Source organism: Peromyscus eremicus, chromosome 3 (genome assembly GCF_949786415.1).
Source record: "Peromyscus eremicus chromosome 3, PerEre_H2_v1, whole genome shotgun sequence".
Classification (NCBI taxonomy): domain Eukaryota; kingdom Metazoa; phylum Chordata; class Mammalia; order Rodentia; family Cricetidae; genus Peromyscus; species Peromyscus eremicus.
This window is the reverse complement of record NC_081418.1, coordinates 138565556-138579514: the sequence shown is the minus strand read 5'-3', so window position 1 is coordinate 138579514 and position 13959 is coordinate 138565556. Positions and strand designations below refer to the sequence as shown.

At 48.4% G+C, this 13959-nt stretch overlaps 1 protein-coding gene across 2 annotated transcripts; it reads right to left on the bottom strand.

Annotated features, from left to right (window-relative positions):
• Positions 1-1619: 1619 nt before the first annotated feature.
• Positions 1620-10809, bottom strand: Nrip2 (nuclear receptor interacting protein 2). 2 transcript variants are annotated; one of them, XM_059256919.1, is made up of 6 exons: positions 10321-10809; positions 5562-5711; positions 4111-4193; positions 3230-3351; positions 2977-3029; positions 1620-2720 (listed from the first exon to the last, which is right to left on the bottom strand). In XM_059256919.1, exons 1-6 carry the CDS (start codon positions 10507-10509, stop codon positions 2628-2630), a joined length of 690 nt encoding a protein of 229 aa, XP_059112902.1. In that variant the 5' UTR covers positions 10510-10809; the 3' UTR covers positions 1620-2627. The 2 variants fall into 2 exon arrangements, with proteins under 2 accessions (XP_059112902.1, XP_059112903.1); XM_059256920.1 differs by lacking the exon at positions 1620-2720 and having other exon boundaries at positions 2756-3029.
• Between the last annotated feature and the right edge of the window lie 3150 nt (positions 10810-13959).

The following is a 13959-nucleotide window of genomic DNA, read 5'->3' as shown; positions in this document are numbered from 1 at the left end:
AGTGCTGGGATTAAAAGCATGCGCCACCATTGTCGGGCTGTTCTAAAGTATTGTGCTGCTTGAGAGCTTCCCAAGTACTCTACTGTCTATAAAAAAGTAGACACCTTGCTGGGCAGTAGTGGCGCATGCCTTTAATCCCTGCACTCGGGAGGCAGAACCAGGCAGATCTCTGTGAGTTCAAGGCCAGCCTGGTCTACAAAGCGAGATCCAGGACAGGCACCAAAACACCACAGAGAAACCCTATCTCGAAAAAAACAAAACCAAAAACAAACAAACAAACAAACAAAAGTAGACACCTGCAGCTTGTCCTCTGTGATATGTGCCAATGTAATCCCAGTACTTGGGAGGAAGATTATAAGTTCAAGGACAGCCAAGGCTCCATAGCAAATTTGAGACCATCGTGGGTCACATTTGGAGATTTTATCTTAAAAATCCAAACAGAAAAGACATTAACAATTTGGACTGTAATTAGAATTATATAATTGAGCCAGGCATGGTGGCACACACCTTTAGTCCCAGCACTTGGATGATAGAGGCGGGTGGATCTCTTTGAGTTCGAGGCAGCCTGATCTACACAGCAAGTTTCAGACCAACCATAGTAAGACCCTACCTTAAAAAAAACATAGTTTAAGCCATTTATGTTTTTATCTGCTCATTATTGTGTGTGCTATGAGTAAGTATTTTTCCAATTACAGGTGAGAATCCTTTGATGGATTGTGGCTAGGGTTTGTATGTTATATGTGTGTACATATACATTTACCCATGCACACATGGGTAATGGAATATGGAGGTCAAAAGAGGATGTCCAGTCTCCTGTATTCTTTCCCTCCACTTTATTCCCTTGAGACAGGGTCTCTCACTGAACCTGAGGCTTGCTGCTTCATATAGCCAGCCGATCAGTAAGACAAGTGATCTACTGTGTCTGCGCCTCACAGTGCTAGGGTTACAAGCATCTGAGCAGCTCCCCCCCCCCCACCCCAGACAGGGTTTCTCTGTGTAGCTTTGCGCCTTTCCCGGAACTCGCTCTGTAGCCCAGGCTGGCCTCGAACTCACAAAGATCCGCCTGCCTCTGCCTCCCGAGTGCTGGGATTACAGGCGTGTGCCACCACCGCCCAAGCAGCATTTTTTTTAACATATATATATATAATATAATTTATTTTTATTTTATGTTCACTGGTGTTTTGTCTGTATGTATGTCGGGGTAAAGGTGTCAGATCTTGGAGCTGGAGTTACAGACAGGTGTGAGCTGCCATGTGGGTGCTGGAATTGAACCTGTTACATGGGTGCTGGGCTTGAATTCAGGGTCTCATGCTTGTGTGGCAAGTGCTCTTCTCTTCCCCACTAAGCCATCTCCCCAACCCTCAGGGCTTTTGAACTAAACGAAATGGAGTAAAATAAAATGGAGGATGTTAGAGTCCATTGCTCACAATGGAGGTAAATACTGATTTGTTGCGATTGCGTGTGTATTTGTGCAGCACATACAGTGTGATTTGTACTTCACAAGCCTGTATTCCTGCTTGGGAGAGGGACTCCATTCACACTTTCCCTGTGGGTCTGAGGGCAGAGGTACTGTGGGCTCCTGGAGGTAAGAGGAAGAGACCAGAGAAGAAGAACATGGCTTAGAGAACCAGTGTTTATTCTAATGCAGAAGCAGGCTAAGGGCCTGCCCTGGGCCAGGTCTGCCATTACAGCAGCAGTAGGAGGCAGACTGGGGAAGGAGCATAGGTCTTGAAGCAAGGTGGTAAGGGAGTGAGGATGAGACCAGGTACCATGGCACTTACACTAAGCTGGCCTGCTCTTGAAAGTAAAGAAAGTGAGGCTGTGTCCTGGTTCCTCTTTGGTCTACCCTAGGCTTAGTATTTAGTTCCCACGTAAGGGACCCGGTTCCCTAGTTCGGGTTAGGTATACCATTGTCTCTCTTCCTCTAACCATGATTTGAGAATCAGCCCAGCCAGAAAGACACTCAGACATCTGCAGCCCAGAAAAGACAATGACTGAAAGCACTCAGCTCAGGGACTGGACCTTCCTAGACAACAGTCCTACTTACTTGTCACTCCCACCCAACTCTAAGCAGATGAGTGCAGGTGTCAGGAGCGGCTGGCACACAGGCTGGGAGTCTGGTTGTGACAGATAAGCCCTAGAGGTGGGAGATTAGTGGTAAGGGCAGTGGAGGAGTGCTTGGGTTGGACTTCAGACAGGTGGAGGCAGCAGGTGACCTTGACCCCCACAGCCAGGACAGAGTCCATTTTCCTTCTTTTTTTTTCAGAGCTGAGGACCGAACCCAGGGCCTTGCGCTTGCTAGGCAAGCACTCTACTACTGAGCTAAATCCTCAACCCCAAAGTCCATTTTCCATAGGTCCTTTTCTGTAACTGACTTGGCTGTGCTCTTGGGAAGGGATAAGAGAGAAGCGGGAAGCCAGGACCTTGGAGTCATGGATACTCTGTAGGAACTCCTGGGGCAGAGGGCAGCTATGGAGAAGCAGAGACGGGGGTGGCAACTGCGAGGTCAGGGTGGTGAGAAGAGACTAATGCGGTGGTCTCCAGATGCCCTGCTCAGGTGACGTCCCACTCCACACCACTCTTCCCCTAAGGCACGGTGTCGCCCTAGGGACTGGCTGAGACACTGGTCACTGGCCAGGCTCTTGGTACAGAGGCAGGAAGGGCAGCTCCGAGAAGGGGGCTTTCAGCCGAAGCACTCCACGGTCCAGGTCAATGCAGCACTGCCATGGGGACCCCAGGTGTGTGGTCACCTCCCTGCCAGCTCGCACCTGCACCCCTTCCTTTGCCTCCCCTTGCTCCCATGCCCCTGCCCCTTCAGAGAGGGAACCCGTTCTCTTGATTTTACCTTTGGGACTAATTAAGCAAGTTCCAAGTTTCACACCTCTCCATCTTCCTCGACAGCCTACTTTGGGCCTCCACCTTAAGCCTTCCACCTCTCCTAGAATTTGGGGTCAGGCCCAAGCATGGGTGCCTTACCTTAAGGGAAAGCAGAGTCTGCAGTCCCAGGCAAAATTCAGGGCTGTCCACATCTGCAGGAACCATTGGGAAATGAGGTTGCATCTCTGACTGATGACCTCCTCTGAGCACTCACCCCTGTCCTTCCCAGTCCACCCCAAGGTTGAGAACAGCAGAGTGGCTAATGATCTGAGCGTCTTGGGACCATGTGCTGACAGGCTGAAAACCTCTACCCTTGTCCCGTGCAGAAGAGGTGAGAGGCTGGAGGACTTACCCACCACCTGGGCCGAGCATGCCACAGTCTCCGGCCCCAGCTCTAGCTCCAGCTGTTCCACCTGACCTGGTGGCCCAGGTGCCAGGTCCCCACCTGGGGCTTTTGGGACCCTCTTCCCTAACCTGTGGTTAGAAAGCAAGGGTTATAGCCACCACAGTCCCCGCTCCTAGCCCCTCACTGTTAAAAAGCCAATACTGATCTATGCTCTCTTCCAGTCCCTGACCTAGGCGAGGCTCCACCCTTTCCTGCCAGAGCTGCCTGACCAACCTCCCCCCACTTAAAAACAATATGTGCTGAGATACAGTTTGTATGCCATCAGATTCATTTTGGTTGTTGGTTTTGTTTGGGTTGGTGGGGGAAAGCTGTGTTTTTTGAAACAGTCTTGTGGAGCTTAGGCTGTCTCATACATCTTATGTAGCCAAGGCTGGCCTTGGGTTCCCAGTTTTCCTTTACCCCCAGATGTTAGGTTTACAGACTTGAGCCACCAGGCCCAGCAAAATTCACTCCATAAAAGTGTGCAATTCAGTGCTAGGCATAGTGGCACACACCCCTAGTCCCAGCACTTGGGAGGCAGAGGCACTCGGATCTCTGAATTCTAGGCCAGCCTGGTCTACACAGTGAAACCTTGTCTCAAAAATTAACAAAAAGTGTACAATTCAGTGGTGTTCAGTAGTATGTCAGAGTGCAACCATCTTCACTAGATACTGGGAAGGATTTCATCACCCCAAAAGAAACCCCATCCCAAACCCAAGTGTGGCCTGTAGTCACAAACCACACACAGGAGGCAGAGGTTGTTGAATTTGAGGCCAGTCTAGTAAAAAACAAAAAAAGGAGAGGAAGGAAATCCCACCCCTGCCGCCTGGTTTAGGTCACACTCTTACCCCAGGCGCCTGAGGCATCCAGCAGATATCTGATTATGCTGGGTCCCTGTGTCCACAGCCACTCGAAGCATCTGGTCCTGGCACTAAAAATGAAAGAGTGATGGGTTGATGAGTCCCCCAGGAGGGGACTGGGCCCTCTGATCATTCCCTTTTAGAGATGGGTGGAGGGAATGAACAAGTTCTCAAAAGTGAAACTGACTCCCAAAAGGGAATCAAGCCAGGTGGTGGCGGCAGTGCATGCCTTTAATCCCAGCACTCAGGAGGTAGAGGCAGGCGGATCTCTGTGAGTTCGAGGCCAGCCTGGTTTACAGAGTGAGATCCAGGACAGGCTCCAAAGCTACACAAGAGGAACCCTGTCTCAAAAACAAACAAAAATAGTTGTATTCCACATGGCAAGTCCACTAAGTTGAGAAAGTTCTGGGCCAGAATGGCTATCTTGTTTGTTTAGAGGAGTCATTGGGAGGTTGAGGGCCTCCTCCTCCTGGTCAAAGAGCTGCAGGTCATGAGGAGGCTAAGAAGACAAAGCTCTTGTGCACACACTCAGATTTGGGTGACCAAGAATGGAAGTTCACTGCCTTGGGATACTGGCAGGCATGAGGGTGAACACGTGGATACATACACATGGAAATAAGTTTTCTTGTTCCAAACATTTATTGAGCATCTACTGTGTAAGATGTATGACTAGTAGATACTCTAGTGGATGCTATCCCTCAGCAGTGTAAAAGAAATGAAGTATGACTCCACATTGTAAGGTCTATAGAAGGATCGTGGATTGAGTGCCTCAGAGCTTGGAGAGGACAGGGAGCTGTTTCCTGCTGGACAGAGAAAAGCTTTCAAGCAGGAGGCAGCATCTGAGCTGAGCCTTAAAAAAGAAGAATGTGGACAAGGGATGGTTGGAGATCAGGAAATAAGACTTCTGGGCAGAGGCAGTGGACATTTATTGGGATGTTCCACTAGCAAGTGGGTGCTCCAGAGATGAGGAGCCTTGGGGCTACAGAGATGGCTCAGTGGCTAGGAGTGTTTGCCACGCTCAGAGGACCTGAGTCAGCTCACAACTGCCTGCAACTCCAGCTCCAGGGGATCCAACAGCCTCTCTCTCTGGCCACTGCACACACACATGACGTCACAAACACATACATACATTTTAAAAAGTAAAATTTTTCTCACCTTGGAATATGGGCCTTTTGTACTCAGGCATACTTTCCCAATGTGTGCAGCACAGTAAAGGATACTCACATTTAAATATACTTTGATAAACGCATGGGAGCATGGTACTGCTGACGGATGGCATTACACAGAGAAGACAGGCGAGACGGACAGGAAAGCGGATGTGGGGACAGAAAAGGAGAGAAATGACTTCTCTCCACCTTTTGACAGCCAAGGCAGAAAGGAGAGCTGGGGAAGTGAGCAGGCTCAGCAGGCAAGTGGAAGAACCCTGGGAGACCTCTTACCTTGCAGTTGACAAGAAGAGCTGGAACCTGTGTCCCACTGGTCCTGCTGCTGTCATGGCCGTGGATCAGTGTCTGCACCAGGGGAGACTCCCCCTGAAGCCGCCTCTGGTTCCCCTCCACCAGGCGTCTTTGGATCACGCTGTGTGGCTGCTGGCTCCATCACAGAACAGTGAAAGCAGATCTAAGCCCAGGATCCAGGTTACTTGCTTCCCTACCTTATGCCTTGCAAACCACAGGATGCTTGTCCCAGCTCTACCCCAGATCAGAGGAGCAGTAAGAAAGTAGCTGAGGGATGGCTCAGCAGGTAAGAGCACTGGCTGCTTTTCTAAAGGACCTGGGTTCAATCCCTAGCACCTACACAGAGGCTCATAACTAATTTCAGTATGGTACAAGCCTTGCATTGGTAGAAGAACAGGTGTGTCATCCTAGCAATTGGGAAGCAGAGGAAAGAAAATCAGGAGTTCAAGGTCATCCTCAGTTATGTGCTAAGTACGAGGCCAGCAGGGCTTTAGTGGCTCAAAGGGAAGATATTTTTCTAAAGATAGAAGCAGAGTGTCCAGGGTAGAATAATGAGCCATCATTTTTGACCTCTCATCTGCAGCCACCCTCATCCATCCAATCACTGCTTGTATTCTGCCAGCTCAGCTTCCTGTCTTTGTAGGGACACCTGATGTGTCCAGACTCCCACAATTCTGTTGGGCCACTGGACACCTTTACTCACTCACAGAAAAGCCTGGCTCCAAGATTTGTCTTTCTACACTGACTTAGCTAAAGCCCTGCTACTCGCAGTGTGGTCTGCAAGTCAACATATACAGAATTTTAAGACACACACACACACACACACACACACACACACACACACACACACGTATATGTATATATACATATATATATAGAGAGAGATGGAGATGGATGGATAGATAGGAAGCTAGATAGACAGAGATGTAGCTATAGATAGATATAATTTTATGTGCATGAGTGTTTAGCCTATATGAATATCTGTGCACCATATGCATGCCTGTGCCCATAAAGTCCAGAAGAGGGCATCAGATACCCTGGAACTGGAGTTACAGATGCTTGTGGACTGCCATGTGGGTGCTAGAAATAAAACCTGTCTCCTCTGGAAGAGTGCTCTTAACTCTGAGCCATCTCTCCTGCCCTAAACCACCAGTTTTAATGACATTCTTTTTGTTTTGTTGTTGTTGTTTCATTTGGTTTGTTTTTTTTCCTTATTAAGAAATTTTTTGTTCATTTTACATACCAATCACAGATCCCCCTCTCTTCCCTCCTCCCCTGCCCCTTAATGACATTCTAAAGCCTGTCTAAATGCAGAGCCTCAGACCTCCTGAATGAAGGATTTTGTTCTTGTTTTCTGGTGCATGGATTTAAACCCAGGAGCTTGCACATGCCTGGCAAATGCTCTATCACTCAGCTGCTCCCCTAGCCCTGAGTCTTCGTTTTGGTTTGGTTTGGTTTGGTTTGGTTTTTGTTGTTGTTGTTTTGTTTGTTTGTTTGTTTTCCGAGACAGGGTTTTTCTGTGTAGGTTTTGGCGCCTATCCTGGAACTCACTCTATAGACCAGGCTGGCCTCGAACTCACAGCAAGCCACCTGCCTTTGCCTCCCGAGTACTGGAATTAAAGGCATGCGCCACCACCACCTGGCCAAGTCTTCATTTTGTTTGTTTTATGACAGGATCTCACTCTGTAGCCTGGCTGACCTGGAAATAGCTCTATAGACCAAGCTGGCCTTGAACTCACAGACATCCACCTGCCTCTGCCTCCCAAGATCTAAGATTAATGACATATGCCGTCAAACCCAGCCTCTAATCTTGTTTCAATAAGACTCCTGCACATTCAGGTTTGAGAAATGCTTAACTGTATAAGCTAGATGAGGTTGTGTATACCTAGACATTTCCAATGTTCAGAAGGCTGAGGCAGAATAGCCATGAGTTCAAGCTCACCGTAGGCTATGTTTGTTTGTTTGTTTGTTTGTTTTTTAAAGGAAGTAACTGGTGTGGTGGTACACACCTTTGATCTCGGCATTCAGGAGGCAGAAAGAACTGAATCTCTGTGAGTTCAAGGCCAGAGTCTACAAAGTAAGATCCTGTCTTGAAAAAAAAAAGTGTAAGCGTTATTCTCCTGTATAAAATATGTCACACATACACATATACACACACATAGTGACAGCCTGTTTTCATTTTTTGTTGTTACTTTTCTTTTAGTTTTTTTGCTTGCTTGCTTGCTTGCTTTGGTGTTTATTTTGAGGCAGGATCTCTCTATGTAGGTAGCCTTGACTGTCTGGGAAGTTGATATGTGGGCCAGGCTGGCTTTGAACTCACAGAGATCTACTTTATTTTTCCTCCCAAGTGTTGGGATTAAAGGTGTGAACCAGTACACCCAGTTCTGTATTTTCTAACCTGATCCCTAGATGACCTGGCTGCTGTCTGCCTGCATAATCCACACACACTGCTCTCCTGCTCTGGTGACACTACTCCTCTTGCCTGGCCAGCCTGTTTTACCCCAAGCTCCACTCCTGCTCACCTCTCTGCTGGAAACCCTCCTCCGAGTTCTCCTTAGGCCAGTCTGCATGCATAGCTCTCACACTCTATTGAGCAGAAGGGCCTTGCTTCCTACTCTGACTGCAGGCCTGGCCTCTGGGTTATACTGTCCTCCCTCTTCCTTCTTCATAGCTCATTTGGTCATGGTTCTCACAGATGTTATTTTTGGCTTTCACCCCCACCACAGCCTAGAAAGGCTTTCAAGTCAGATCTGTCTTGCCCATCTTTCTGTCCCAGGGCCTAGTTCAGCATATAAGTGCCTCCTTGGCTTGGAGATTTGGGGTGGCTCAGTCATAGAAAACTGGCCTAGCATGCACAAGGACCCATACCCAGTACTACAAATAAAGAAAAAGGAAAAGACACAAAATAAAGTGGTTGGTTTTAGTCTCAAATGATTAGCTCACTCCTGTAATCACAGCACCCAGGAGGCAGAGGCAGGAGGATCACCACAAAGATGAGGTCAGCCTGGTCTACTTAGTTTATGCCACCCTGGGCCTCGTAGTGAGACTTATCTCAGAAATAAACTACAACCCTGTTGTTTATAAGGTCAAAAGAAACTGTTGTAAGCCAGTCTGGGCTACGTAGCAAATTCAGACCAGCAGGACTACATAGAGACTCTGAAAAAAATTAAAAAAGTTTCCTGGAGAATGGCTATAGCCTCCCAGGCTCCACACAATCCTCCACCTGACCCTGGGAGCCTGGGATTGTTTTTCCACCCTTGGCCTCATGAGACCCTGGCAGCAAGTTGCTAGCCCTGGGAAAGTGCAGCCAGCTCAGGGCCCAAGCAGTTCCCATGCCCTTCTCTCCGCTCTGACTCCATCCTCCTCACTGTTGGCAAGTGTGTTCCAGAGCTATCTCAAGCAGGGAGATAGGGCTCCCAGACTGTTGCGCCTTCATTCCCAAAGTTATAGGAGCTACATACTATAGATCTGTGCAGGTGGTAAGGCAAAGGGGAAGGGTGAGAAGCCCTGACATCAAAAGACTCGGCCAGCTACTCTGAGGTGGCAGTGTCCACAGGGCAACTTCTGGGCAAGACAGCTGTAGGATTATATGGAGAAGCACAAAGCCCAAACCCCTGGACACCAAAGAACCTGCTTCCCTGCCCCTCCCTCTTCCTCGCCTGTCTCCTGTGTTCTGTGGGGCTGCTGGGATGGGGTTAGGAGATTCCTGGAGGGAAAACCCAGGCGAGGAGCAGGACAGAAAGGAAAAGCCAGATCAGCCAAAGCAACAGGGGATGTGTCTGCCCCCGGGAGAAGTGGCTCCCACCGAATGGTATTCAGTGTTCTCTGGACTCTCCAGAATTCATGCCAACACAACAGCTAAATGGAACCATAGCTAGAAGATTCCTGATGACATTTCCCTGGTGTTTCTATTAGCCAGGCACTGTCCCCATGCTAAGGATCTAGAAGCCCAAGTAACTCTCCCAGCCTGATGCTCACCACTTTATCCCCTTCTAACAGATGAATAAACCAAGGCAGAGTCATAACTTTCTGAATTACAGCCAGAATTTGGTCCCAAACAAGGTGGCTCCTAAGCTCGTGTTCTTAACCATTCTATCTTTGGGGGCAAAGACAGTATGCAGCTGACCCTGAGCCCCTTAACTCCTTACAGTAACCCCGGAGCCCATTCTCTCTGGGGCCAGAATTGCTGCAGTGGTTTGGAAGGAAAGGACAGAAGGACACAGACATAGAGACTGGTAGTCCAGGTCAGAGCCATGTGGACCCTGACTGCCAAGAAGACCCTCAATACTTTGATGCTGGCAAAGGGCAAAAGAAGGGGGGCCAGGTCTAAGGAATGAGGCAAATTCACAGGAAGCTTTGAAGGAATCTAAAAGCAGGGAATCATAACCCTAAGCTGACGAATCCTCCAGGCTTTGCTGGTCTCATATGCCCATTCCACAGGATTCCCAGATCCCCTAGGCTTATACTGAACAGCATAACTCTCCATTGTCCCCAGGATGAGCCTTGGGCTCCAAGGGAGAAAAACGGTGGAAACTGAGTTACGAGCCCAGGGACCCTCAGTGCCAAGAAACATCCCCAACGGAGGATCTGGGGAGTGTTGGGGTCTGCAAGTTGGCCGAACCATCTCCCTCATCTGAACAGGAGAGAGGAATCTGAAGGCTGAGGCTCTACCCCTTATACCACCTTCCCCACGACCCAGACACAGGATATGGATGGAGAAGAGAAAGGGCAGGGGCCTCACCAGGTCTTTGGAGGTGCCGAGCCTCTTGAGGCTGTCCAGAGGCAGCAGGTCAGCCGAGTCCTTGTGCAAGAACTGGGTGGCCTGTTTGAGCCGGCGCTGCTGGCTCAGGTGGGCTCGGTCCCGAAGCGAGGCTTCCTGGCCTCTCCTGGAGTCTCCCTCGTCTCTCCTGGCTTCCTGCCCGGTGCTCATGGTCCTCTAGGGTAAGCAGACAAGGGTGTCTGGGAGTCCCTCTCTACCTCCTCTTTGCTCCCAGCTCTCCCTGCAGCTTCTGCTTTTCTCTGTCTCCGGACTGCAGCTCTCCTTCTGACAGGAGGGTCTCAGCGGGAAGAAAAGAAGAAATAAATAAATAATAGGCAGGAGCAGCCGCGTCAGACACCAATTTCCAGAGATCGCCGTAGAGGGAGCGAGGTTCCGGCTGGAAAAACCCAGCCCTGGAGGAGAGGGAGGGCTGGCAGGGCCTGCAGCTGGTAGGCTGCAGAGCATCCGGCTCTGGGGTCCTCCTGTGCAGAGTGGGCGGTGGATGGCGAGTGCCTGTGTTGTAAACTGTCAGGAGGCTGTGCCAAGTCATCGGAGCGGGAGGGATGCCATTGGGGGGGGGGGGGGGCGTGTTCGGTCTGCGTGGAGAGGCAGGCAAGCGTGTCCCTGTCCCTTTTGTATTTGTGGAGTTGGCTCTGCCGACCCCCTCCCAGTCTCTGGACAGTCAGCCACCCAGCTCTTCTTCCTCCTGCTGTCCTCTGCTGCCAGGGTTTGAGGTGATGGCCAGAGAGGGACAGTATACAAGTGTCCTCCCCACCTCTCTCTCTCTCTGCCGTCAGAGACCTTCCTGGCTTAGCCTCTCCCTGTCAGACGGTCCCAACATTGCTCTCAAGTGGCAAGGAGACCAGGAATGTTCTAGTAACCCAAACCTCTGAGATCTTCCTTGTTAGAGGCTGAAACCCGAGTCATACAATGATGAAGAATGTTAGGGAATAGTCTGGGCCTAATATGTCTCCTCCACTGGGTTGGTCTGCGTCTTTGCCAGTGACTCACCTTGGCCTCCTCCCTGCCTTGTGGTGTGATGTTATAGTCACAGAATCCAATCCAGACCTGGGGAGACAGTCATAGAATCCCAGCTACTTGGGAAAGTGAAACAGGAGGATCACAAGTTCGAGGTCTGCCTGGACTACAGAGTGAGTTCAAGCATAGGCTTTCAGTCTAGTGATATCTCAAAAATAAAAAGAAGGGCCTGGAGAGATGGCTCAGGGCTTAAGAGGGCTTACTGCCCTGATTTCAGGTGACTCACAGATACCTGTGACTCCAGCACATACATGGCATACACTCACACAGATACACAAATAAATAGGAATAAAAATGAAATAGCGAAATGAACTCAAATGAAAATGATAGTCAAAAGGAGCTGGGGTGGGACCGGAGAGAGAGCTCATCGGTTAAGAGCTCAAACCATGCATACTGATCTTACAGTATGGTTCCCAGCAGCTCACCCAGTCAGACAGCTCAAAAGCACCTGCAACTCCAATTCCATAAGATCTGACACCCTCTTCTGGACTCCAAAGCACCTGTACCCACGCATGCACATTTCCACACTTAAAAGACAAACACATGTTTACATGTAATTAAAATGTTTTTAGATAAATCTTTTGTTGTTGTTTTGTTTTGTTTGTTTTGTTTTGTTTTGTTTTGTTTTTTGAGACAGGATTTCTCTGTGTACTTTTGGTGCCTCTCCTGGAACTTGATCTGTAGACCAGGCTGGCCTTGAACTCACAGAAATCCTCCTGCCTCTGCCTCCTGAGTGCTGGGATTAAAGGCATGCACCACCGCTGCCCAGCTAGATAAATCTTTTTTTTTTTTTTTTTTAAGTAAAAAGAGGGCGAGAGATGGTAGAATGTTTTCCTACCAAGTACAGGCCCTGTTCAGCCCATACTGTAAAACAGCAACACAAAATCAGTTAGAAAATCCACAACTAAATATATCAGGTAGGTTGTTCTAAGTACTGAGGAAAATAAAGAGCTTAAGAAAATAGTCACAGCCAGGTGGTGGTGGTGCACACCTTTAATTCCAGCACTCAGGAGGCAAAGGCAGGCTGTGATCTCTGTGAGTTTGAGGCCAGCCCAGTTTTCAGAACTAGTTGGCTAGAGCTACACATAGAAACCCTGTCTCGAAAAACCAAAAAAGAAAAGAAAGAAAGGAAGGAAGGAAGGAAAGAAGGAAGGAAGGAAGGAGTCACAGAGGTGGGAGGGATGCTAATTTCAGTTTGCTCCTCCCTCTGACTCTGATAGACCTGAGGGACACCCCCCATCCCGCGTCGCAGACAACAGAACACTCACTTGCTTGCCTTCTAAGCTCACTGTAGAGCCATGGGCTTTGTATTTAGGGCGATGGTGATGGCCAAGCAAGGCGCCAAAAGGTAAGGTTTTCTTGGCTTTCCAACCTCATGGCGCACAGGTTGAAGACCTTCTAGAAAGTTTTGTGTCTTTGGCTAAAAGCAGATTGCACTTTGGTTTGTCATTTGGTGTCAAGTAATGATTGCAGATTATGTGTGCATATCCATGTACTGGTTACTGTTCTTTGCAGATTATGTGTGCATATCCGTGTACTGGTTACTGTTCTTTGGAGATTATGTGTGCATATCCGTGTACTGGTTACTGTTCTTTGGAGATTATGTGTGCATATCCGTGTACTGGTTACTGTTCTTTGGAGATTATGTGTGCATATCCGTGTACTGGTTACTGTTCTTTGGAGATTATGTGTGCATATCCGTGTACTGGTTACTGTTCTTTGGAGATTATGTGTGCATATCCGTGTACTGGTTACTGTTCTTTGGAGATTATGTGTGCATATCCGTGTACTGGTTACTGTTCTTTGGAGATTATGTGTGCATATCCGTGTACTGGTTACTGTTCTTTGGAGATTATGTGTGCATATCCGTGTACTGGTTACTGTTCTTTGGAGATTATGTGTGCATATCCGTGTACTGGTTACTGTTCTTTGGAGATTATGTGTGCATATCCGTGTACTGGTTACTGTTCTTTGGAGATTATGTGTGCATATCCGTGTACTGGTTACTGTTCTTTGCAGATTATGTGTGCATATCCGTGTACTGGTTACTGTTCTTTGCAGATTATGTGTGCATATCCGTGTACTGGTTACTGTTCTTTGGAGATTATGTGTGCATATCCGTGTACTGGTTACTGTTCTTTGGAGATTATGTGTGCATATTCGTGTACTGGTTACTGTTCTTTGGAGATTATGTGTGCATATCCGTGTACTGGTTACTGTTCTTTGCAGATTATGTGTGCATATCCGTGTACTGGTTACTGTTCTTTGGAGATTATGTGTGCATATCCGTGTACTGGTTACTGTTCTTTGGAGATTATGTGTGCATATCCGTGTACTGGTTACTGTTCTTTGGAGATTATGTGTGCATATCCGTGTACTGGTTACTGTTCTTTGGAGATTATGTGTGCATATCCGTGTACTGGTTACTGTTCTTTGGAGATTATGTGTGCATATCCGTGTACTGGTTACTGTTCTTTGGAGATTATGTGTGCATATCCATGTACTGGTTACTGTTCTTTGCAGATTATGTGTGCATATCCGTGTACTGGTTACTGTTCTTTGGAGATTATGTGTGCATATCCG

Bases quoted from the DNA above. Each gene is read 5' to 3' on its own strand.
- Nrip2 (XM_059256920.1), bottom strand. From the start codon at position 10,509: ATGAGCACCGGGCAGGAAGCCAGGAGAGACGAGGGAGACTCCAGGAGA. The intron at 5,712-10,320 runs GTGAGGCCCCTG...TGATGGAGCCAG, and splicing joins TCGGCACCTCCAAAGACCTG to CAGCCACACAGCGTGATCCA. The intron at 3,030-3,229 runs GTAAGTCCTCCA...TGGTTCCTGCAG, and splicing joins ATGCTCGGCCCAGGTGGTGG to ATGTGGACAGCCCTGAATTT.